General features: G+C 47.6%; 1 protein-coding gene across 5 annotated transcripts in view; it reads right to left on the bottom strand.

Moving 5' to 3' along the window:
* Nucleotides 1-26,609, bottom strand: part of Myo10 (myosin X) — a 192,802-nt gene that overhangs the window by 5,778 nt on the left and 160,415 nt on the right. For all 5 annotated transcript variants that reach the window (XM_005081299.4, XM_040757665.1, XM_040757666.1 and 2 more), the window contains 18 exons: nt 25,885-25,991; nt 24,171-24,398; nt 23,490-23,538; nt 22,020-22,904; nt 21,229-21,352; nt 18,198-18,441; nt 14,745-14,840; nt 12,241-12,334; nt 11,169-11,224; nt 9,054-9,196; nt 8,365-8,559; nt 7,346-7,503; nt 5,333-5,456; nt 3,918-4,215; nt 2,802-3,009; nt 1,878-2,014; nt 964-1,084; nt 89-541 (listed from right to left, as the gene is read on the bottom strand). In XM_005081299.4, coding sequence (XP_005081356.1) covers nt 89-541; nt 964-1,084; nt 1,878-2,014; nt 2,802-3,009; nt 3,918-4,215; nt 5,333-5,456; nt 7,346-7,503; nt 8,365-8,559; nt 9,054-9,196; nt 11,169-11,224; nt 12,241-12,334; nt 14,745-14,840; nt 18,198-18,441; nt 21,229-21,352; nt 22,020-22,904; nt 23,490-23,538; nt 24,171-24,398; nt 25,885-25,991 — 3,720 coding nt within the window. The remainder of the gene's footprint in view (nt 1-88; nt 542-963; nt 1,085-1,877; nt 2,015-2,801; nt 3,010-3,917; nt 4,216-5,332; nt 5,457-7,345; nt 7,504-8,364; nt 8,560-9,053; nt 9,197-11,168; nt 11,225-12,240; nt 12,335-14,744; nt 14,841-18,197; nt 18,442-21,228; nt 21,353-22,019; nt 22,905-23,489; nt 23,539-24,170; nt 24,399-25,884; nt 25,992-26,609) is intronic.

Genomic DNA, 26,609 nt, shown 5'->3' with positions numbered 1-26,609 from the left:
CCCGTCCCCCCACTGTGTTCTGACACAGTGTGGTCAGGACACAGCACCTGTCTGCTCACAATGGAACATTACAGCACCCGGCTCTCACCTCCACATCAAAGAGTGTCGATCCATAGCCAGGCCACTCCTTGATCAAGGCCATATACTTGGCCATGGCTTGTTCCTGGTTCATTCCCTGCAACTTCTTCCATTTGTCAATGATACTGGCTCGAGCAGAGCAGACTTCTTCCTTGACCCACATGTCCAGCATCTGCTCCTCCTCCACCTTCTGCCGAACCACGGACCCGGTCCGGAAGCTGCGCCTCAGGGTCCCCTCCAGGAAGCTGGTCCGCCTCTTCTCCAGGCGTTCATACGGGGTGAAGGTTTTGGTCGACTGACTGATGCGAGCTTTGAGTCTCTGCAGAGAGTAAACCTCCTCGAGGGGGGGGACCGAAGTGTGCAGGGTGTAGTCTCCGTGCAGGTACTGGAGTCTCAGGGCAGCCAGCACTTGGAGGTTCTCTTCGGGGGCTGGATGGTGGCCATGGATGACTGCTTCATGGGCCTGAAAGGTGATTGGAGCTGCAGTCAGGTAACTGCTGAGTATTATAGGAGGCCCCAGGCCAGCTCACTCCTGCCCGGGGACTGCATCCCAGCCTTCCTTTAACCTGAATTCCACCCCGGTGGAGCACAGCCCACCATGTTCAAGTTGCATTTCTCTCCAGCAAAGCACAGCCCACTGTATCCCCCCTTCACAGGTATCACCCAACTCGGGAACAGCTTTTATCCCTACGGTCTCTTGGCATCGACGTTTAAACCAAGTGTGTAATGTTTCATTCTACAGAATGAGCTGCTGGCTTTTACTTGCTGGTAAATCTACCGCCTTGACTAATTCTAAGGACTTGAGCAGTTCATTTATATGGCACAGCAATGGGCTCCACTCCTGCCTCAAACAAAGGATTCTGTTTCTCCAGAGCTCCTTTTTACCTGCTCAAACATAAACGCAAACTCCACGCTGTCTTTTGGCACGCTGTCGGTGTCCAGGAAGCAATAAAGTTTGAAGTAGAATTTCCATGGCGAGTCCCCCGCTTCTGATGCGGCAGCTAGTCTAAGAAAGAAGTCACAAAGGACTCAGCAAAACCGGAAGTGGGCCGCAAAACCGCAGAGGGCTGGTTCTGCACAGCTCACTCTGAGGATGCAGACAGCCTACCACGGAGGCAGTGGTGTGGGCCGGGGGAGAAATGACACAAAGGACAGTCACACAACAAAATAGCAAGACAATATGTCAGAGCTCCTCAGTTCTTCAACCAGAGGGAAGGGACACGTTTCCAGCCTGGCCCAACTTCAAGAAAACAAAGAGAAAGCCTGCTGGCAGGGACTCACTGAGGGTCCCGGTTGAGCTGGCACCATCTAATCTGTTTTAATCCACAGATATACTATTTGTTCATTTCCTTGAATAAGGCTCAACGAAGTCACTGTGAGTACTCAGTGGACAGCCTTCAGGTGCCAAGCACCTCTTCTGAGTAGGGAATCTAAGTCAGAGACCAAGGACGCTCTGTTGAAGGGAAACTTCAAACCGTGGACAGGAGAGGCACTTTCGAGACCTGGGGTGTCGACTTGAGTCCACCAGTCTCATCTCAAAGCTTATTAGTGATAAGTGAAAATCTAAGATCTAAGAGACAGCGAATACTGGGGCTGGAAGAGAGAGAATGGAGTGAATGGCTGAGGATGAGCTGTGGTGAAGGCTTGAGACCATGACTGTCTCCGAGTCAGGACACACAGGCGACAGAGAAGAAATGGTAAATAGATTAACACAGTTAAAATAAAACTAAAGCAAACATACGAGGAGGCCAAACGGCGTGGCGAGTGTTCTTTCGGCGCTGTGAGGAGGAAGAACTTACTTTTCAAACTTGGCCAGGACGTCAGCTACGATGGTCCGGCTCTCAATGGCCTTGTCCACGTGTCCATTGTACTCAAACAAGGCGAACATGTTCCTGCTGTCCTCCATGGCGAGGCCCCGAATCAGCTTCTCCACCACCTGGAAGACGCATGAGGAGGCCCTCAGCATCACACACACACACACACACACACACACACACACACACACACACACACACACACAACCTTGTGAACTCGGCGAGGGCTGCTGGCAGGAGAGTCTACACAGCCTCCTGAAACTGTAGATTGTGATGACCCCAGAGCCTAACGTGAACTGTTTTTCTCTTACTCTCTTGGTAAAGTTAGCTCTTACTTTCTTCTTGCTCCCCCTGCCCCTCCCCTAAAAGTACTCTTCCCTGGGGTGGCAGAATACAAAGCTATTTTGGGGGGGAGGTAAAGCCTCAGTAGTTGGGAAATTAGATATAATCCCTAAGTCTCATCTTTTATTTGATATACTGATAAATCTCGAGAAAACAATAGTGATTGTGTTGACTGTTCTATTCAAAAAGGCTCTCAAGGCTTTATTTGCAATCCAACCACTACCCCAAGCTGTCACTGGGCTGTATTTAAAAGCACCAGGGAAAATGTGTTCATTTGGTGTGGTATTTTCAACACCCTGAGGCCATGCGACTTGACACACCCTTCCCTCTGTAGCAAATCTGGGGACGATGGGTGCGGTCACATCTCAGAGGCACTGGAGCTTTGCATTTCCACACATTTAACCGCGTGTCTATCTGTATGCTTTCGGCTGCTTGCTGACTATATTTACTTCCTGGTCTGTTGTGCAGATGTCGAGCATAAACATCGACGCGGTTACGCTCAGCACAGTGCCACAGGTGTACAGGTGCACGCGCACCAAGGATCATGGCACCATCAGCGTTCCCTACCTCCCCGGCTGTGGTGTGTGAGTTGATGGTGATCTTGCAGGAACCTCCACCGTGGCAGTACACTGTAGACGTCATTTCTTGTCGGTGGATCAGAGCCTCAATTTCATCTCGGGAAGGCACAAACTCTCTGCATTTGGTTTTCTTAAGAGATTCGTAGATAAAGAGTGCATATTTTTCCATCTCGGTTCCGGGGAACTGTTCCCGTATCCTAGGAGACAAAGGTGAACTGTTGAGTTGTGGCTAGAGGCTGTGAAGGAGCTGGGCTGTGGAGAAGGTTCGGCAGCAGCGGTTGGAAGAGAGGCTGCCCCCTAGTGGTGGCACGAGCAACCATCGGTGTCTTTCTGCCTTGTCCGGCTATCCCTGCAAAAGAACCACTGTTTGGGCTTAGTCTGCTCCCAGCATCCTCTGCTGTACCACTGAGAGCTAAAATGATGATGCTTTATGCTGCCTTGTTAAAAAATGGCCCCAGGCCTCTGCCTCCTGGTATAAAGGTGTACACTACTGGGCACCCTTGTCATTTGTTTTGTTGAGCTAAGGGGATTCACTCTGTAGCCAAGGCTGGCCTTACACTCCTGTTCCTCCTGCCTCAGTTTTCTAAGTTCTGAGATTACTGGAACGAAACACCACGTCCAGCTTTGTAAATGGCGGTTTTTCCGCAGTTAAGCAAAATGAGATTTTTTACTGCTTCTGCCACACACAAAACAATGAGATGACAGTTCTACCACTACTCAGATCCACCATGTAATCGTTTTATTACCTAAATGTTTCCATTCTGTCATCCTCAGAATAAAATCTGTAAGAACTAAGTTTGGAGATACACACACACACACACACACATATAAAATCCAAGTTGGTGGTTTCCTACATATAGAGTAGTGGTAATTAAATGTACCCAGCATGAATATATTGGGGTGCTATGGCCATAGTGGTTTGGTTTCCTACACAGCTTTGTGGAGCTTAAAGGGAAAAGGGACACCTAGGTTACTCCAGCTTGCTCAGGGACCTAGGTGTCTGGCTGGAGGTCCCTGCTCCTCAGTGTTCAGTGCTGGAACCCAGTCCATTAGCCACAAGCTGCCTGGCTTCCTCCAATCATCGTCTCCCGGGCTGGGGCGTTACCTTTTCAGGTGGAACTTGAGGTACTTGAGGATTCCGCGGCTCGGCAGGAAGGTGCAGCTGAGGCACGTGAGGATCTGCCAGCTGTACAGGTTGCCCACGCTGCCGGGATGAGGCACCTTGGTGGTCTGCTTGATGAGCTGACAGTACAACTCATCCCGCAGAGGCCGCAGGTCATGGCCAGTCTGCAGGATGCCCTGGATGATCGGGACCGGGTCGGACATGGACTCCAGTTGCTGAAGTGAATTGAATATCTTGATAGCTTCGTCCTGAAGGGTTGTGTAACCTTTGTCTTTGAGCACTAGGAAAAGGAAACCAGCAGCAGTCACTCGAGGGGCCGGATGAAAGTATAAAAAAAGGAAGTAGGGACAAACAGCCACTTCCTAATGTGGTGTCCACCCTGTTGCCTGTGTATTCATCAGCCGAGCTAAGCAGGAAAAACACAGGCGGGTGAGCTATCCTGCTATGTCAGGCAGCTGAAACGTCTGTCCATAAAACACCCACTTAAAACTTGAACTCTAGGGCTGTAAAGATGGCTCAGAGGTTAAGGGCACTGGCTACTCTCCCAGCAAACCCATGGTGGTTTGAGATCTGGTGCCCTCTTCTGGTGGGCATTTAGAGCATCTCACATACAACAAATAATAGATAGCTAAATACATACTTGAGCTCTAGCCTGGCAGTGGTGGTGGATACATTTAATCCCAGGACTCAGGAGTTAGAGGTAGACAGATCTCTGTGAGTTCAAGGCCAGCCTGTTTTACAGAGTGAGTTCTATCTTGAAAAACCACCAAAAAAAAAAAAAAAAGAAAAGAAATGGAGAGAGAGAGAGAGACAGAGACAGAGACAGAAACAGAGAGAACTTGAACTATAGCTGGACAAGTTCCTCACTTGGAATATAATACTGTCTAGGACCTCTTGTCCTTGACTTAATCCACTCTAACTTAAAAATACTATAAGTCAAAAATGCATGAACTACAACTAAACACCAGAAACTTTAACCCATAAACACTAAACACCATAGCTTTTGCCTCACCTGTCTCGGACTTCACATGAGCTGCTATGAAGCCATTTCACGATGAAAGAATGAATACACATACAATAAACTGGGCACCGTATTGAGAATTAAAGACAGAAGGGGGGCTGAACGGGGACACCTTCGCCCCACTGTGACCCAGGGATGGCTGAACAGGACACCCTCACAGCGCTGTAAAGCGGGCACTGTATACTCTGAGTCCATGGAGAGTGCTGGCATTCTCTGATGTTCCTTGGATCTTGACTGCAGTATCTTTCCCTGACTCTTTCCTGTCTATGATGACCTAGGAACTCAGAGAAAGCAATGCTCCTTTCTGTGTCAGAGCTGAAGTTAGCAGGAAAAACCAAACCACAGGCTGAGGACCCTGCTGGCCTTCTGAACTCACAGTTGAGATTGATGTCCCCGTAGGGAAGAGGCAGGAGCGGCGAGTGCAGGGGGTGATGTGTGTATCGAAGGATCGGGTTCCGCTTGTAAATTTGCTCCACCACGTCCGAGTTCAGGCAGTTCTCCTGGAAAGCAAAGCTGTCATTTAATGAAAGCAAGAGGCTGACTGTGGGGACCTCACACTCTGCAAATCCACCCATACCACCCCCCCAAGAACGCCTTCCATTTATGGGAGATCTACTGTTGATCATTTCCAGCCAAAGTGAATCCAATCTGCATATGAACAAAGACCTCAAAAACACCTCACATAATCAGTCTGTTTCAAGTGCATGTTTCCCCACGTTATTAAAACTCCCTGTCCCTGGAGATTATACACACATATACTCAAAAAATTAGTCTTCGTGATTTACCATCAATCTTCAACTGTAATTCATCTCAAAAACATTTTGCTCGACTTTATATTTTGATTCTTGAGATAGGATCCAATCTAGGGTAGCATACAACTCATGACAGTCCTCCTGCCTCAGCCTCCCTCTTGTTCGGGTTATAGGCATGCATCACCACAGTCTGGCTTTAATTAGTTTTGGTACTTTATTCTCTTTTAAAGACTTTCTTTTTAGTTATGTGTCGGCCTGTGGAGGCCAGACGAGGGCATCACATCCTTTGGAACCAGAGTTAGAGGTGGCTGTGAACTAACCAACATGGGTGCTGGGAGCGGAAACCGATCTCTACAACAGCAGCGAGTGTGCTAAACACTCTATCCCGTCAGCCTTTGCTGTGCTCCTTCTACACAGCCCACTCACAGGGGATGTCCTGCTCGGGCCTCTCCACCCTGAGTTTAGGAGATCGTCTCACAGAATCTCATCGTGTGTTGATGCTCTTTGCATGCTACCCTGGGATGTGAAGGCAGCCACATCACTAAAGAAACAGCAGGGTTGGGGACAGGTGCGGAATCATTCTTCCACGGTAATTTCATTTCCAGTAGGAAATCTTTCCAACAACACTCCACTGCAGGCTGGAAAAACCACCAATGACTTATATTTTCTAGTTAATTAGGGTAACTTGTCCCATTTCTTAAGAAGTGTTTTATATCTGGAAAATTCTATTTGTTCTTTGAATGTCTGCATTTGCAACAATTAGAGAATAAATAATAGATGACACAGCTTTGATGAGAATGTGTGGCTGACGTGTCAAAACACACACACACACACACACACACACACACACACACACACACCCTCTCAGGAAGTTCCAAAAATATTTTTAGGGCTGCAAATGAGATTATTTGTATCTAGGGTCCGGGTCTATAGGACACTTGGGTTTGTTGAAGAATAATGGATTTGTTGTAGTTTAGTCTCAAGCTTTCAGAAAATATACCACGTTGAAATCAGAAGGCTACTTGATATATATGGAAATATTAGACCCTCTCCAGCTCCACTGGGGTCCACAAGACATTGAGCAAGGTTTGTGGTAGTTGATTAATCATTAGCTCTCTCAAGCAACACACATTTACTGAACAACTAAAAGCTTACAAACAGGGAATAGCATAGCGATTTAATGAAATCCATGAGATTTGTTGTTTCTGGCTATTTGGAGGTAGCTGACCAGAGACCCCCATATGTTCTAGATCAACCTAGGCTCTTTGTCCTCTTTCAGGTAGTGGGAATTGAACTCAGGGCTCTCTACCATTGAGCTATGTCACCAACCCTCCACTCTGGGCTCTTTGTAAATCTACTTTTGTGGCCTAGAACTGAGTAGTGAGAAATGAATTACTGTTGCTTCTAGGGGCTGAGGTGACTCTGGGAAGGTTTAGGTGATCCCTAGCCCAGTTACATTACAATCTTCTTTCTGTCCATATAGAGAAAGCTAAATTCTAACATCTCTACAGAGACAAAACATCTGTAATGTAAAATTTCACTTGGACTCTCAACTGAAAAAGACTAGTAAAAGCTGAGCCAGTGAAATCTTCGGCCAACGAAGACTTCATGAGGGGCTCTCCGGCTTCTCTTCTCACCTTAATATCTTGGATCAGCTGCTGGGTGGGCGTGTCAATTGGAGCCTTGGTGTCTGTCACATTTTGAATGGCACTGGACCACCTAGTGGCCTCATTGAGTAGTTTGGTGTAGAGCCGGTAGCAGTGTTTGCGCCCATACACGGTGACATTCCAGTAGCCTGCAAGGCAGTGCGACACACGTCAACTTCACCTTCTGAGACCAAGGCTTACGTCCCAAGGCTTGTACTGAAGCCCTGGCCAGCACCACAGGAAGGGAATTCTTAATCAGTGAATTAACTCAGTAAACACTGGAGTTCTACGTGGCTGTGTCTGGTACTAGGCATCCAGTGACAAGTGGAAAACAAGTGTCCCCGGAACTGTGGAGTTTGCAGTCAAGAGGAGACAGATACTAAGTAAGAAGCCCAGAATTAAATCCTCTAACAAAAGCAGTCTCCCTCAAAGAAAGAGTGGGTGCAGGCAACTGCCCCATCCTGGGGACTGGAATGAAATGCTCAGCTCACCCTGACATTCCTTCTATCTCCTGCTTCTCTTCCCTTCCCCTCGGCAAAGAGGGCTGCTAGAGACGCACGTTCAGACAAGATGTGTGCCATTACCCACATCCGACACAAATGGAGTGACTGTATTTTAAAAAGCCCCAGATCACAACTAGAGACAGAAATCGAGAGAGGCAATCTTCTAGAAACTCTTAGTGTAGCACAAATTGGGGGGAAACCCAAACCAAACCTCCCTACCTACTCCAATGACTCTGAAGGTATTTACATTTTTTTCTTACCAGATTATTTCTGCTTCCCTGAAAAATCAAACTGTCTTTACTATAGCTTCAAATACAAAGCATTTAGAACCAACCACGGCCAGCCTTAGAACATAGATCAGAAACAGAATTTCTTTTGGGGTGGAGGGAGCCAAATACAGCAGGCAGAAATTTCATCCCTTTGTTGGAGCAGGCCCCGGCCTCCTGAGATTTGTCACCCGGTGTTCTGAGACTGGCTGTGCTTCAGCTCGTGCGTGGCCTCAGGTACCTGTCTCCTTGAAGATTTTCTCGTCGGGGGGCACGACGGAGCACAGGCTGTTGAGGACCAGGGTGCCCAGTTTCAGGGCATTCTTCTCTGAGCTCTTGTAGTAATCCAGGGAATTGTGAGTCAGGACGAACCACCGCTTCTTCAGTTTCAGTGAGGAGGTCTTAGGACTGTTCTTCATTTGTTTGTGCAGCCACCCTGGAAAGGAAGGTTCGAGTGACAGTCAGAAAACTCTCAAGAGAGGCTGGAGGCAAGCATCAGTAGAGGAGTGCTTTCGGGACACACTTGAGGCCGGGGCACCCAACCCTAGCACGGACAAAACAAACGTGAGGCAAAACGCTAAGTGTCGCGCCCTCATTTCCATCTGTAAACATGAACTATGGGCTGCATTTTTACCTACTGGCGAGAGAATGGCCATAATCATTGCTTTTCTTTTCATACTCTTCAGACCAAGTAACTTGGAGAAGCTGCTTACACAGGAGACGATGGTTTGACACACAGCGCTTGCTGTGTAAGCATGGAAGCATAGTTTGGAGTCCCAGCACCCATGTAAGGAGCCTGGGCACAGTGGCCGGCACCCATTATCCTAAACAGGATTCCCCCAGATCTCAGTGGCCATCTAGTCCAGTCATATTGATGGTTTAGTGAGAGACCCTGACTTAGGGAGACAATGGGACATGGCTGGCAGTCACCTCTCACGATGAACTCCTGGCCCTCCACCCTGGTGTCGCCCTTGGATCTCTGCAGCAGGGTTATCCAGTGGTGCATTTCCTCTGGCGTGTCTGCATTGCAGTGCAGCACCCGGTTGGCCGTGATGATGACGAATGAGTTGGGCCTGAGAGAGGAGACAGGGAGAGAAACAAGTGGAACATCCAGTGTGGGCATCACTGCCTTTCCTCTGGAAGATACTGGGATGCTATTCATATTTCATACTAAGGCAAACCTTGCTCATATTCTGTGGCATTTATGCTATACACCATTAACCTTCAGGCCTGGAGTAACACACTCATCCAGAGAAGTCCTGACAGGTAAAATAGCTCTTCCTCTGGACTTTCCTTCCCCTTGACTTTCCAGAAGAAACTAGTCCCAGGAAGGCAAAATAAGGTGACCATGGGGGATTTTTTTAAAAAATGCATCTCCAGAACCAATTTCTTCCTGCCTCTGGATATAGTCTTGGATATTTCTGTGGGTGGAGAATAAAACACCAGACAGAGGTAATGGAGGAGGATTAGCGGCTAGGTGCCAGTGGAACATCTTATGCCCTTGATTAGGCCTGGTACGAAAAGCTACTTGGGTCCATGTTTTCAAAGCCACTCAACAAGGGCTCACTTTCCAGACAGGGATAAAGTGACAATGGAAACTTACTTTGTCCCTCACCTCCTGCCTCTCAGGGCTCAGAACCTCTCATGGGACTGTGCACACCAATTCCCTTCCTAGCTGCAGATACTACTGACGGTGAAATCTCCACTCTCGTCAGCTTTCTATGATCTCTGTAGAGAAACACTACCAGAGATCAAGGAAAAAGGCTTAGCCAGACTGTCTGCCCTTAGAAACCTTTGCTGAGCCGAGCGGTAGGGGTGCATGCCTTTGATCTCAGCACCTGGGAGGCAGAGGCAATTGGATCTCTGAGAGTTCAAGGCCAGCTTGGTCTACAGAGTAGTAGGTTCCAGGACAGGCAGGGATACACAGAGAAACCTTTTCTTGAAAAAAAAAATCAAAATAAAACTGTAGTTAGGAAGGAAGAAAGGTGAGAAAAATAGAATAGCAGAATGCAAAGTTTTCAGTATGGGCCATCCATGTGGTGCTTTGAAAGAAAATGGCCCCCAAAGGGAGTAGAACTATTAGGAGTGTGGCGTTGAAGTGGGTGTGGGCTTGTTGGAGGAAGTATCACTGTGGAGGCAGGCTTTAAGTCTCATATATGCTGAAGCCACCCCAATGTCTCAGACCGCATGAAGTAGTGTAGGCTGATTTCCGGAGACAAGAGATCCCTATCACCCAAGAGCCCCGAAGTAGGTAATGAGGACCCCAGAGCTCCCACTCTGCCCTGCAGACACTATATTATTATTATTTATTACTATCATCTTATAAGTTTTAAACACTCATATTTACTTTCTGGCTATCTTCACTGGCTGAAGTCAATTTTAATTCTGACTCTGGCCCTAGAACAACCGAGTCTGCCAAGGACCAGCAAAGGAATTTACAAGTGGCAACAACAGACAGGCTGTCAACCATGTCAACCTGAAGATGGTTTACCTTGAAGGTCAAAACAGGGAAAGCAGAAATGTCAAGGACAAGGCTTGTGGTTGGATTTACACCTATGTACCTATTTTATACAAATATATCATCAAGGCCATTATTAATTTTTAGGGAAAGGACCACTATAGACTTGATATGATAGATGGAGTACCATTTTCCTAAATAGCCATTTTCTTGCTGTTAGAATTTCAAGACTGTTAGGAACAGTGACTCACACATGTGGTCCTAGAACTTGGGAGGCTGAGACAAGAGGACTGTTCCAAACTTGACCCCAGTCAGGCCCCATCTCAGAAAAAACCCACAAAACCAGCCCAAGTAGATCTTTCAGAGAAACAAAACCATCCTTTGCTTGAGCTGCAGTTGCATTTGAAAATAGACTGTCCAGATCTGGCTTCTCATTACCTTAGCAACCCAAAGTCACCTTCTGGAAGACTTTGGATGAGGTGGTTGCAAGGTTTCATGCATAGCCTAGCAAAGGGGGCAGTGGCAAGGCCACCTGTGGGGACTCATGACTGTTTGTGGCTTTGTCCTGTGTCTGTACGGGACCTTACCTATCAGGGCTGTCTGAGGCGCACACAGAATCAATCAGCCCCACATCCAGTGTGCCCTGGAAAGAACAAAAAGGAGACGGTGAGAGGGGCACCAGAGCCGAGTGATGTCACTCCTTAAAGCAGCACGTCATCAGTCAGTCCCTCTTGTTCGTCAACTGTTTTTACTCAAGACTGCTCATCAGCTTTTCAACAGTGTAAACCCACTGATCCTTTGCTAACTTAACAGTCACTCTGCAAAGAAACCTTGGGTTTAGAGTTTTCTGGGCTCAGTGGGTAAGAGAGTATGGCACTCTGGTAGGGGAGCAGGAGTTAGCTTCCAGCACCCACACTGGGTGGGTGGCTGACCATCTCCAGGGGGATCTGATGCTTTCTTCTGTCCTGTGACGGCAACTGCAACACACACACACACACACACACACACACACACACACACACGCACGCACGCACGCACACACGCACAAACCTAACCCCTAAACATAATTAAACATGAACACATTAAAAAAACTGTTATAAAAAACTTTGCACAGCTAAAAAAATAAGAAACTCACATCTTTAATTTTTTAAACTCTCATGCAAAATGTTTAAAAATTAAAAGAACTTTTAAGAAAATACGTTTCCTCATGAGGAAATAAAACTTTATTTTTTAAAAAGGGTCATATAACTTCCTGTGTATACAGAATACAGACAAAAACTATTACTCGAAATTCATTTGAGTCTTTAAAATGTAGGTTTTCAGGTGCTTCTGAAATATCATGAAAATTGTGATTTGTTTTTAGTATTTGAGGTGGAAGATATGAAATGCAGCAGAACTCACCCACAATTTGTGGGTTTGTTTCCTATGCAAAATTTTAAACATAATTTAAGATTTTAAATAGTTTTGTTTTTCTCCTGAATCATTATTCTTTCACTTACAAAGATTACCTAGATATATCCAGTCCACCCTCTTGCCCAGCCTGACTTTGTTCCCATTACCATCTCTGGACACCCCGCCTCTCCCAGACAGTGTCCACCAATCACAGCACTCTGGGGGTTTGCTGGCTCTGGAGACCCCGCCCTGTCAGTGTCCACTCACCACGGCATTCTGGGGGTTCGCCTGCTCATCGTGCATCTCTCTGATTTCCTGGTCTGTGGATGAGTGGACTTGACTTAGCACGCTGAACCACTGGCTGTGGAGAGTAAGGGCAATGGTCAAGGGTGGCCAAGCGCAGAGGGACTAAACAATGCCCACAAGACATCTCCTCCGAGAAGCTTTGCTTGCAGTTTGCCTGTTTCTCACCGGCAAGGTACGGCGCAATAAGCAAAGTTAGCAGAATGTATCGTCACATCAAGTCCCCTCCCCTACCAGACCTCAGACACCACTGAGTCCTATATCCATGACCTGAGGACATCTATCAAAGGAAAAGAAGTCAGCAATGGAGGAGAAACCGCCTCAGACTAAGTGTTGGACATCTGTTTTTTCTATTCGGGTACAAGGGGCTTTCAGTGGCCTGTCAGGACTTCCACCCAAGCAAATAAAACCACAAGGGAGGTGGAAACCGAAGCAGGTGGCTACATCAAAAGCAGAGAATTATTTATCAGCACTCTTCCATCTTCATCTCATCTGGGTTTCTCACTTCCAGCTTATAATAATCAGAAAGACTGTGAAAAGTGAAAAGCATGTAAGTTCCAGAAAAACTCAAGCAGAACAATAATCCCGCTAGAACCAGGAACCAGAGATATACAGAAAGAAAATGACCTGGAACATACAGACAGTGCTGACTCCACAAACACAGCGTGAGAGGGAGAAGACAAGACACACTTCTCCTCTCGAGGCTATTCTTACATCTTAATAAAACACATACTACCACTAAGTAGGGCACGGAAGAAAGACGTGGTATGCAATGGAAGGAATATTTAAGTGAAAAGAAAATAACATCTCCACATAAAACTAGTCGTATAAATTATTTACAACAAAACTAAAACCTACTCCCTAAAATTCCTGAAGGAGAAACTGTTTGAAAACAAAGCAAAGCAAGACCGCCTCATGACCTTGCTCCATTCTTCTCTGACCAGAAGGTAACTTGCAGTCATAGCTCCATAGCCTCAAAACGCCCCCTGAAGCAAACACTGCAACATATGTAATTCAAGATGTGTGCCATACGAATCACAGACATACACATACACACATAACACAAAGTACAAAAGTGCCAGGCTTTCAATTTCTATTGACACTCTTACAATTCACAAATTTCTTATGAACCATTTTTTTAAAAAGTGTGTTCCACTGGTCAAGGGGGAAAAGCTTTTGACTAAAACATTCCAAATGTTAAATTTAGCAGGTTCATCATGGCACAAAACAGAGAGCAGCTGCCCGATGACTGGCCTGTAATTCGGCTGAGAACTTGTGGGCAGTCATGGACCACAGAGAGCACATGTAGTCTCCAGGAGTCCCAGACAGAAGGCTAGGGCTGTAATTTCAGGTTTGCTCGTTTCCCAGTTTGTGCTACAATTTATGAGTGCAGCCAGGGCTTCAGTTTGTTCCCTTGGGAAGAATTCCTTTCTGGTGTCTGTCCCCTTTGTGCTGCTGCCATGGTGTCGTCTCAAGTTAAAAGCACTCAGAGGCAGGCAGGAGGTAGTGAGTGGTGGGTGTGAGAACCCAACAGAAGGTTCTGCTGACTTCTGGGCTGAACACAGAGGAGCAGAAGCCCCTTGCTGTCACAGATTATCACCTAGCCCTGCTCAGAGCAGATAACAACCACCTCCACCAGAATCCTAGAGTCCTGCAAGGGCCCAAAATGTGTCCTGGACACTGCATGACCATGTGACGTGTCTCACTGAAGAGCAAATGTCAGTTTTCCCTAGCTCTGTCTCCTTGGTGCTCCTGAATCTCAAGGTCCACAGACAGGTGGCTTGCACCAGCCAACAGCTGACTCCATTTTCCCCTCCCCTCAGCCAGAGACTTAAGCTTGCTCAGAAAGACACTCGGGGTGGGAGCAATGTGTCCATTCAACAGAACCGAGCTTGTACTCTATTACAGTTTGTTTGCCTTTCTCTGTCACTGTCTGCACAGTATAAATAATGATACCCACCGCAAGGACCGACTGAGAGCCAAATGAGTCAATACGGCCTGCAATGCGGCAATGCATAGCCTGTCCACTGACTCCTTTAAGGTAGAGACTTTCAAGTCCTCTGCAAGCCACAGCATTATCACCATTCACTAAGCAGACCATGGATTGCTAAGGCAACTGACTGCTCTTTACATATCTGGACAAATCCAAGGGAGGGCTGTCAGTGTTGTCTGTACCACATGCTAGCAGCAATGAAACTCCAGTTTCCGTCCTATCTGGTGGCATCTGAGGCCGGAAAAATGTGAAACAGCTGTACTTGAATACACCTGCTAGGGCAAGATTCCCTAAGAGACAGGACATACAGGGAAGGGACATACATCTCCTATGCCTCTTTAACTGTCTGATAGAAAAACCAAGTAGGAAACTAAAACCCCTTTAAAGGCAACAGGACAAACAGTGTTCGCATGGGGCTCAAGCCTGAACTCAGGAGAGGACACAGTGAGGAGGAAGCCCGTCCCGCAGACCTCACCTGGCATCTTCAGGGGATTCTGCGATGAGATGGAAGGTCCTGTCAGCCATAATGATGTCAATGCCATTCTCTTTGCTTGTGTTGTCTATGATCTCCCTGCAAGACACAAAAGCAATAAATGGAAATCAAGAATGTAGAATGACACATGGGGAAGGGCCTAGGTCCTGCCCTGGATGAAATGACAGACTCTGGAGATCCCCCAAGGAGGGCCTCACCCTCCCTGGGGAATGATGTGGGGCTGGGATTGACATTTGAAGCATGCATGTTTCTAATTTAAAAAAAAAAAAAAAGAATGTAGAACTCTTAGGTATAACTGAGAAGGCAATTTTACAAAATGAATGACCAAACTGGAAAGTGTTGCTTTAGAAATTATATACCATGACCCCCACCCCTCTTATTCATGAGAGATTCCTTTTGAGACTAAGGGAGTACCCAAGACTGTAGAAAGTAAACCTCACATACACTATGTTAAGCATCCCTGGTCCAGGATGCCTGTGATCAAGTGTTTTTGGTTTTTTTTTTGGTGAGACAGGGCTTCTCTAGCTTTGAAGTCTGTCCTGGAACTCGCTCTGTAGACCAGGCTGGCCTCAAACTTACAGAGATCTGCCTACCTCTGCCTCCCCAGGGCTGGGATTAAAGGCGTGTGCCACCACTGCCCAGCAAGGTCAAGTGGTTTACATTCCAGAATGGGACCTAACTCTAAACATGGGAAGGAAGTATTAATGTTTCACATATATAGCCTGAAGGCATTTGCTTTATGCTAGGCAGAGGGTATTCTATGGACTATGCTCCAGCTTCCTGTGTGCAATTTTATACAGAATTTTTCACATGCCTGAATTTTGACTATAACCCATCACATAAGGTCAGAGTGGAATTCTCTACATGAGGCATCACAGCAGCATGCAAAATCTGGAGAACTGCACGAAACTTTTCTAACTGGTGTTTTTTGATCACAGATAAGTGAAATCATAAACACGAATGAAAGCAAGGCCCAATGAATAGAGGACATTGTCACCAGCCTTTTTTTCAGTGATCTCTAGGGGGAGCCAGACTCTTCTGTGCTCTTAATGGGTCTGCTGCTGGGGTGGGGAGGTGGTTAGGGATGGGATGAGAAGGGAGGAGGGCGGTGGGTGTTTCCCTGATGTCTCCTTGCAGGAATGTCTTATCACAGAGTATACCCAATGACTGACACCCGATGTCTGAAGACTGAAAAGCCTTCCTCCCGCCCCCTCTCTGATCTACAATAGGAGGATACCACCAAGGCAGCCTAGTCCCCTGTGAGCTCTTCCCCTAGCTGACCCTCAAGCTGCCACTTGAAGATGTCATTCCCAAGCTCCTAGGTTGGACATGTGATCAAAGTAGGTATTTACAGGGAATAGCTAGGAGGCTCCATCACTGCCAACAGATTAAGGTTCTTGGGGCAGGGAATTGTTTCCTTTTGTTTTCACTAGACAGTCAGGATACCCTCAAACTGGAAGTCTCCTGCCTCTGCCTTTACAGTGACGATGCAGGATGCATGCTACTTGGTACATTCTTGTTCCCCTCTGAGAGCATGCATTTTGCTATTTTGTCAAATATTTGTGGTTTTCTGGTTTTTAAGCAGTATGGCTACAGGTTATTACTAAAGTTTTTTTAATGCTTAGTACCTAGTTAACCAAGAAAAAAGCTGCCCCAAGCCCCAATATTTTTCTAAAAACATTGCATTTTAACAATAATCACCCCTTGACAGTCCAAAGCCCTGGCTCTAAATGAGATTACTGGCAAGAAAGAAGGTTGTGTGGAATTAAAATCCCTGTTGTTCTTCCACTAAGGGGAATCGCAGGTGGGGAGTTAGCAGGCACATCCCAGACAGAAGATAAATGATTCGTTTCAAAACACACCTGTCAATCAGCTCTGCATTTAGCTGTTGGATGACAGCCAGGGTAGGAAGAACTAGAAGGGGCAAGCTGACCCTCAGGAGAGCTCTCAACCAGTCACCTCACGTTCAAACCTTCATCTTTCCCAGTTTATTAAGATAGGGTCTTACCATATAGTTCAGGCTGCCCCCAAAATCTCTAGTCGTCCAGGCTGGCCTCAAATTCAATTTTCCTACCTAACCTTCCCAGAGCTGAGCTTAGAGATGAGTATTATACCTGGCTTTATTCAAGCCAACTTTCTCTGCACACGCATCATTTCATTTCCAGTGAAGGTATGTCTAAGGGTCTATCTTCTGAGTAAAAACCAACACCTAAGTGTAACTGCAACCACAAATTAATTAATTAATCATTCAGAGACTAAGTCTTGTTTCCCAGTTCTTTCACAACTCAACCACTAAAGTGAACTGTTGAGACTGTCTGAGTACCTACGCTAGTCTACTCCTACACAGAACTCACAGGCTGGTGAGATAGCTCAGTCTGTAAAGTACTTGCTATACAAGCTCAAGGACCTGGGTTCAAGCCCCAGAACCCATTTTAAAACTCTGGGTGCGATGGGAGGGAGTGCATAGTCCAAACCCAGTTCTACTAAGACACTTGGCGGCTTAGGACCCTCGCCTGCATGTACTATGCACAGGAACCCGTCACTCCACAATGCATGCAGCAACATGCTGGTAACTCAGGACCCCTACCGGCATCTAGCCATATGCCTACCCTCCTCTAAACGATGAAATAAAGGTCTCCTCCCTTAACTACCACCAAATGTGAACAGTTTCCAGTCAACCATACTCCAGTTACGGCTGGGTACAAGGGAAAAAGAGCCCCTCAGGCCTAAAGCAATTTGTGGTCCATGTATAGTCAAACTGTGCTATAAGAGAACATTCAGAAAGAATCTCCTATTTACCACCTTATGCCTAGATATAACTGGCCATACATTTGATTAATGCATTATGGGAGGGGACACACATAGCAAAGGTTACATAACTAAAATATGTAAATCAAACCAGAGAACTGCCACATTACACCCGTTAGCACAGCTTATTTTTCCTTTAGATCCCATAAAAAGCACCCTCATGTGGCCTGCTGTCACCTAGACAGTGTATTTCTCTGTGTCTGTACTATCGCCTTGATTTTAATAGCCTTTCCCTTTCCTTGCTAGTTGTTGGCTGTGGTGGGGTGGGGGAACTAAGTGTGTTGCACATTATAGCCGGCTCAGCCCTGGGGAGGCGGAGACAGCAGAGTCCCTAGGGCTTGCTGGCCAGCCAGCCTAACCTACCTGGCAAGCTCTAGTGACAGACTCTATCTCTGAAAGGAAGCTTCTGGGGAATGGCATCCTACACTGATGTCTAGTTTTCATATACACTTACACCCATGCACGTGTGCACCCCTATGCGCATGCGTGCATACATGCATCCACGCGCGCATACACACACACACACACACACACACACACACACACACACACACACAAGCACACAGTCTTTCAAAAGTGAAAACGTGCCCATCAGTACGATCAAGAAGCCAAGCCGCAGGGACCTACTTGGCTGTCCGGACTTCCACGGAGCCCTTGAGCTTCTCCTCGCTGTCATTTTCAAAGTACATCAGCTTGGACTGGCGCAGGACAAACCAGCGCCGCTTCCAGTTTCTCCTGGACAGCGTGGAGGAGCCTCCGCCTTTCTTGTGCAGCCAGCCTTGCTTGAGGGCTTCCTGCTTGGAGCGGAACCACAGGAAGGTCTCGTCCTTGAGGACGCACCAGCGGCGCTTCCAGGAGTTCATTAAGCCACCTGTTCCCCCGGGAAGGGGTAGGGAAAGGGTTACAAAGTCAATCACACCAAGTGACAAAATCCACGGCCCATTTTGAACCTCACCACAGCCAGCCTGCAATCACAGACCCTTCCAGAGTGGAGGAGGGGCTTCTGGCTTCTGTTCAGTGTACAGAAGATGGTCTAGCAAGGCTGTGTCATCCAAGAATGCTGTTCCTCCCTCATCTACAAAATGGCACCTCCTCAGGAGGCTGAGAAATCTCCTTCAGCAGCTCACACAGAAATGGTCAAGACTATCTACCCCGGAGTGACTATAGAGCCATAAGCAAGAAGCTTCTCTACCTGTATTGGCCAGTCTCCTCCAAGTACCCGAGAGACATTAATCTTCTCTCACTCGGCAGATGGAGGAGCAAGCACTGTAGTTCTAGAACTTGTGATCAAGTCCCAGTTCCAGAGAATATGAAACATACTGTGTTTGGGGCAACATATCTTCTCATACAAAAACGTCATCACCTGAAAATGAGTTCTAGATGAAAGGTAAAAGGTTGAGACTATTACTGACAGGCAGGAGTGTGCAGTGTGGCGTGTGTCAGACTATAAAACAGTCTACCTGCCTTCTTTTCTTCTATTCTTGTTTTGTGGTGCTGACGACTAATCCAGGGACTCGTGCATGCTAAGAAAGCAAGCATATTCTACTCTACCCCGCTCCATTTGTTAAACTTTGTTTTGAGATAGGGTCTCATTCAGATTTCTGGGCTGCCCTCCTGCTTCAGCCTTCTGAGTAGCTGAAATAACATTGCATGCCACCAGAGCTGGTAGAAAATGCCTTTAGCTAAGATCAAGTGAGAAGAATACATGAACTGTTATCTTCCAAAGGATGTGACGTTGGTAGCCAGATTCCCCCACACATACATGACTGGCATCTTACTACCCTCACTCAGAAATCTTTTTACAATGGTACATGGGAGAACATAATCTATTTCTGTAGCTCTCTATAAAACTGCTCATGTACCATCGCCTGGCTCCATGCTATTTTCTTAACTGTAACAAAAGCAAGGGACACTTAACATGAGACAAGTCCAAACAACAATGCATTCCTCTTCAGCCAGAAAAAAAAAATCTAACAGGCCCTTTCCTGGAGTGAATGGACAAACAGGACAGCCCCTCCACTCACTAAAATACAGAGATACTCTCCCTCCTTAGACAGAAAGTTCTCCACTCAACTGGCTGAGGCTGTTTGTGATGAGGCCAAGACTGAGCTGTTTCCCTACAGCAAATCTGCCAAGGACTCTCACAATGAAACATTATGATTGTTTTGATTTGTGACTTTAATCTCTCAAAACAGGCCCTGAGGAAAACTACAGCACAAGGTTGTTCTGTTGTCGCATTATCTTTAAGTGATCACTCTAAGTCAAATAGGTCAACAGCAGTCAATGCAGCAGCCTCCTCTATAGCTGCTCTTCTGTTCAGAACATATGATTGCATGCATATGATTTCAGGGTGACCACTTGGCATCGGATAACCCATGGGAGGCTCTTCCCTGGAGACGGACAACTTCTCCTGTTCTAGACACCCATTAGTTTCCTGTAGTTCTTTGTTTAGATTGGGCCCTATGAGATTTCCCCCTTCAGAGTCTACTGCTGTCAACCGTGCTCAGGTCTCGTGAGGGCAACCATGTTCTTGAGGTTCCCTGCTTTGTCAGCACTTACTGAGTGCTAAGTGTCTGAAGAATTCCCTAGCATTTGTCTTTCCAAGCAGCGGCATCAGACAACAGAAAAGCCTTCCCCAAACTAAATCTAGTAGTAGTAGGAAATTGATGTTTTGCAGATATGTGGCTCACAGCAAAAACTGAAATAACTGAACATGGCCATGTTTTAGAAAAGGGAGCAGGCAGGCAGGCAGACACGCACGCATGCGCATGTACCACACACACACACACACACACACACACACACACACACACACACACACACGTGCGCGCGCGCGAGCACGCGCGTGCGAGTGGGAAAGTGAAGAAAAGGGCTAGAAATAACAAAACACTTGCTGATGGAGAAATCAGAGAGGGAAAAGGCTTGCAGAATCAAGGATGGTGCCTACAGATGAGTGTTTCTGTTATCTTGCCCCGGTTCCATGATCTAGACTCCAACCCCCAGCCTAGGCCCCTTTAAGAAACAACCAGGCTCTCCCTCTATCCATCTATATAAATCTGCTGGCAGATACTGGTGATGACTACAGTTTCTCATTACGCTGGATCCTGAATGAGGACCCAGTACCAAACATGATGCAAGGACAACCATGAGGACCAAATTAAAACAATTCCTAAGTGGCAGGTGCCTCAAGGTGTTTAATGCTTAATTCTTATGTGCAGCACTTTTGATATTGAAAGCAACTGGAAGAGATGCCAAAAGTCTCACTGTGAAGCAGGTGCTGTAAGTAGTTTATGCAGGCCGTGTCCTCATAGCATTCAACACAACCCTCCAGGTTTTGTGTATGCGGGCTGGGATGCGGAGTGGGGGTATCATTAGAATAGTGACCGAGATCACATTTGTTTGCATGTGAGTGACAAAGAGGGGACAGACGAATAGTGGGACTAAAAATGGATGCTGCATGCTTGCAAACTCTGCCCTATCGCCCAGGACCAATTCAGGGGAGTCAAGGACACATTCACCATGACCGCGGCAATCAGCCACATTGCCCTACCACGACCCAGTGTTCTTCATTCGCCTAAGTGGCGTGTCATCAGGGGGGTGTGCTGAGTGACTTTTCACAGCTTTCCCCAGCCCAGGCTGCGGGGACGGCAGGCTGTACCTTTCATGTACAGAAAACTGTGGAAATAGGGCAGTGTGACGCAGCTATACACGGAGTCTCGCCGGTAGGACAGTTCATCGTCCGTGTCGAACCTGGAGTCAAAGTCCTCTTCGCTATCTTCAAACTGGCCAAGGAGACAGAGAAGGAGAGGAGATGGTAAGCAGAACGGTGAAAACACCCACTGGTTAACCATCGGCACAACTGGGGAGGATTTGGGACATTACAGTTAGTTACTGAGGCCATCCGAGGGATTTGGAATTACAGAGTACTCAGATCTGGTCAAGCTGACCAGATACCCACAACACAAACCGACCTCAGCACAAAGGCCACTCACTATAAGATGCTCAAGGGCATCGTTTTAAGAGAGCCAGGTAAGAGTCACTCTTAATTTGCTGCACCAAAAGCACAGCTGAGTCTGAGAAAGACAGCATTTAATACATAACAAAAAGAAAACACAGACAAAAGCTAAAAAACAAAAACAAAACCAGAAAAATGAAAAAAGCATTCCTCCCTTCTCAATATAATAAGAAATACACTGTGTAGCATGGACAATCAAGTTACGGTCAGGAAATTATTCTATGGGGCCAAGCCAAGACTTATTTTAAATGCCAGTTTTCTCGTGGATGAAGGGCAGTTCTAGGCTTCGAACTGACCCCATTTTCACTAATGTAAAGATAAAAGGGGTTTACAACATGATCGAAATCTTTAGGGGTCTTAATGCTACTGATGCTGTGACACTGTGGTAGATGGCGGAACACCTCACTCTTAGGGACAAGCAGGCAGATACTCACGGAGGACTGTGCCCCTTCTGAGCTGAACCGGTACGCTCCAGAACTGTTGTAGGTTCCCACGGAATACCTGTAGTCTGGGGACCACTGGCTCCCGTAGGAGTTGGAGAAAGTCACGCTGCTGCCGGAGGTGATGGCACCATCCTCGTAATCATCCTGGTCATAGTCATAGTCGCCGTCGGGGGAGGGCAGGTCCCCATTGTTTTGGGGCATGCAGTAGGTGGACTCCCCGCTGGAGGAGTTGTGCAGGCTGGCGGAGTCCTGCACGGATGAAGTGAGCAGCACCGTACTGTCGGCACTGGGGCTGGTGGGCACCAGCGTGTAGTTCATATACGGGTCCTCCTCTGAAGAGTCGTCACTGGTCCGGATGCCGCTGGTTCGCTGGTCAGAGTGGCCGTGCTCACTGGGGTTGGGCGAGTCCTTGAAGGCATCATCATCAGCCTCGAAACCCTCGTCCACCTCCTCTTCGGGGTAGGGCTGGCTGAAATTGAAGTTTGGCTTCTCTCCGCTGGCAGTCTCTGCAAGCTCATTGAGCTCACCGGAAATCTCGCTCCCCACTGACAGGGAGCGCTCAATGTTTCGGACGCACTCGTCAATCTCATCAAAGTTGAGGGACTCTAGGAACTCCTGGGCTGCGCGACAGGCCTCATCCTCCAGCCTTCGCAGCTCCTCGTCCCGCAGCTGCTGCAGCTTCTGCAGGGAGGCCTCGGTCAGGGACAGCTCCTGCCGTTCCTTCATGCGCTGCAGGTCCTCGATCTCCTTCTCCAGACGGAGGATCTCCTCCACCTGCTTGTTCTCTCTCTGTTTTTCCAGCTCCCGGGTCAGGTCCGCTTCCTTCTGGCTCTTCTGCAATGCCTCGAGTTCTTGCTGCCTCCTCGCTTCCTCCTCCTGGACACCGGGGAAGGTGGGTTTTAGAATAAGCACCTTCCTCTTTTTCCACACACAGAACTACAGCCCCACCCAACTGACATGCTGCAGTCCTATCCCCGGCACCTCAGGATATGGCTGTGGTTGGACAAGGGGCCTTTAATCAGGTGATTAAGTTAAAATGATATGACATCAGTGAGCTGAGCCTGCACCCAATATGAAAGGTGTCCTTATAAAAGAGGAGCGTGCCAGACAGACACCAGTACTTCAAGGACCAAACACGGTGTAAGGACAGTGACGTTGCCACCTGGTCATGGAGAGGCCTCAGGAGAAACCACATCTTGGAAATGGCACAGAATGTGATGACATCACCAGGACACTGTCATGGTGCTACCTTACCACCGAGAAACCATACTGCGGTTCGCACTGAAATCTCATGGCACTGTCTAAGCCCTGCACCACTGTGATGGGGCAGAAAGTGTACCAGTGACATCTCTCCAGCCCACCCTTCCTTCCGCTACCTCCTGCTTGGTTTGCTTTCTGAATCCCACGTTCAAAGCAGGAAGGAAACACACAAAGGGCCTCAAATGTACCAGCGTTCCTCACCTGCTGGGCGCGGAGGAGCTCTGCTTCTCTTCGTGCTCGCTCTCTCTCTCTGCAAACAGAAAAGGGAAATCAACAACTCGGAGCCGGCTTCTCAATAGGTCTAATTTTTTGGCGGGGCCGGTGCTTCTGTTCTAGGCAAGCACTGCTGAGCTATGTATGTGCTCAGCCCAAAGAAGATCTCTGCCCATTAAAAAGCTGGAAGAGGGCTGGGGATGTGGCTCGGTCTGTAATGTACTTGCTGTGCTAGCATGAGGTCCTGAGTTCACGTCCTCTGCACCCATGCAAAGAGCCAAGCATAGGGGTATCTGTTTGCAATCCCATTGTTGGAAAAACAGAAACAAAACTGACCGTGGGGCTCACTGGTCAGTCAGCCTGTCCAAATAAGTAAGGTCCAGGTTCAGTGACAGCAGAGAGCAACTGGGGAAGCTATCCGACTGCAACATCTGGCCTCCACACCCACGCACCTACATGTGTGCTTGCTCTTGTCACACACCCAACCACCCACACAAGGATGGGTGGACATATTCTGTGTATGAAAGAAATATTCACAGAGCTGGGTCTTCTGCACTGCCAAGAACTACTGTTTCACAGGGAGCCCTCTGGTCCCCTGGGAATTCCTGACAGGCCAGCCAGGTTGCCATTCCCAGTGTTCCCTCATGTTCCACCCAAGCAGGCACATACCTTTCTTCTTCCTCTCTCTTCTTCTCTTCCTCCAGCCTCTTCCTTTCCTCCCGCTCCCGTTTCTCGGCCAACAGCTGTCGGTAAACCCTGCGAGCCAGCTGTCCTCTGAGTTGCTTCTGGAATACGATGGCTGCCTTTCTCAGATGCAAATATCTCCTCCTCATGAGGAAGGCTCTGTAATTCTTCTGTATTGTCACCACGCCACAAAGGACCTTTCTATATTGCTTTCTGCAAAAAAGATTGGCCGCTCAGATATTGAGGCTGTGAGCCATTCAAATGAGCTTACGTTATGACAAGACAAAAGGAGAGGACCCAGATTTGGACCTGTGCTCTCATTATGGAGACTGGCAGTCAGAGGCCGGAAATTTGTGTCCAAACAAAACGGAAGAAAAACCAAAGAATAATAACCAACAAAAGAAAGTCAGAATCCTATCATTATCTTGGCTAAATAAACAACTAACCCTAAGACCAACTTTGAGCAGTCTGGCACAAGCTGGGTAAACAGAGCCAAAGAAGATGCAATATATACTGTTCACGTGAAAGCAGGAAAACAAAACGCTACCGCAGCAGAATCGTCCCACGCTTTCGTGTGGCTGGCAGAGTACACCCGACCAAATGACCATGAGTCACAGTTGGTAGCACATGGCTTTGGGGGCAGGGGTGTTAGGAGTCAGAGCTTCTCTGTTCAGTCCTTGCTCTCCTGGAACTAGCTGTGCAGATCAGGCCGGCCTCGAACTCACAGAGATATGCCTGCCTCTGCTTCCTGAGTGCCGGCATTAAAGGCGGGTAGCACATGCCTTTAATTTCAGCACTTGGGCAGCAGAGGTGGACATAGCTCAGACTTTGAGGCCAACCTGACCTATACTGTGAGTTCCAAGTCAGTCATGGTTCATAGTGAGACTCTTATCACAAGACAACAACAACACAAAACAACTCTGAGAGAAGCAACATCACTTTGTGAGCAACCAGAGAAGGGTCTTCAGATGCAAGTTGAGAATTCTTCATCCCCAAACCTCAAATCTGCAATTTCTTGAATGCTAATATGACCCTCAGAAAATTTCAGATTCCAGTGCTGGAGAGATGGCTCAGTGGTTACAAGCATGGGCTGCTCTTCCAGAGGAACAGGGTTCAATTCCTAGCACCCACACAGAGGTTCACAACCATCTGCAGGTAAATGGTACAAGGACATACATATAGGCAACACACCCATACATATAAAATGAAATAAAGAGACTTTCAGATTCCCGGGGCTAGGGATGTAGCTCACAGGCAGAACACATGCTTAGCATGTATGAACAAGTACAGGGGGGAGGTCAATATTCCACACAGGAAAAAAAAATCAGATTCTGGAGTATCCTTGAATTTCTGTCATTCAGTAGAGACCAGGCAGATATTCCAATATGAAAACTCCAGAATCTGAAATGCTTGTGAGCCCAAGTGTCTCGGATAAGGGACACACTCTCAGGAGCAATGCCACAAGACGCAGCCAGACTCCAGAGGCTTCAGGAGGTGCAGGAAAGCCAGGCGTGAGACTTCTAAGTGAGCAGCAGAAGCAGGAAATGATTTTCTACTTTCCAGTTCAGGCTTACCGGGTGGGCCACTGCTGCGGCCACTTCTCCGACCTTGGGTACCTCTCCACTCCCACAAACCACCTGACAGGGGTCCACAGCCCTCCTAGAGCTTCATGCCCCCCCCCCCCAGGTGTGCGCCTTACCGTGCCAAGTAGCCTAGGATGTGAGCTCGGATCACCATGGCTGCACGGTTAATCTCCTCTTCCCGCCTTTTCTCCAGTTTTTGCTCCAAGGATTCCCGAAGGAAGACCTGCCCAGGAAGGAGGCATGGGTGAGAGGAAAGAACATTGCTATACAAGGAGGCCTCTCGCAGTCAGGGCCGGCTTTTGGGGACAGCACCTGTTTCTCTCTACTGATGTCTCCCTCAGTAGGGCTCTTTGGCCGGTGCACTTTACACGGCTCACCTGCCACAGACCAGTACATTCTAAAATGCAATAAGGGTATATGACAAGAAAAACATAAGAGGGCAGACAGAAAGTCAAGCCCCAATTGCCAAAGTTCCTCATGTCTCACGCCATTGTGGCTAGCACACACTGGCTCACAGACCAGCACTAGTCCTAGATTGGATCTAGGTGACAAGTGACACAGAGATTGGCATAGGAAGAGGAGAGACAGAGGGGTAAGTCCTAAAATGTTTCACTTTTTGCTGTCTTGGGGGAACCCACTTTCTCTCCGTACCTGCTATGTACAAAAAGGGACTGATACCAGGAAGGCAGCTCTGGGCATGGAGAGATGGCCCAGTGGTTAAGGACCCTTGCTGTTCTTCCAGCAGACCTAGTTTGGTTCCACATCTGGTGGGTCACAATTAGCCATAACCCCCAGTCCCAGGGGACCCCACATCTTCTGGCCTTCACGGGCACCTGCACTC

This window comes from Mesocricetus auratus, unplaced genomic scaffold (assembly GCF_017639785.1).
Source record: "Mesocricetus auratus isolate SY011 unplaced genomic scaffold, BCM_Maur_2.0 Super-Scaffold_100015, whole genome shotgun sequence".
NCBI lineage: Eukaryota > Metazoa > Chordata > Mammalia > Rodentia > Cricetidae > Mesocricetus > Mesocricetus auratus.
Note: the sequence above shows the minus strand (reverse complement) of the source record. Positions and strands in the feature narration are given on the sequence as shown.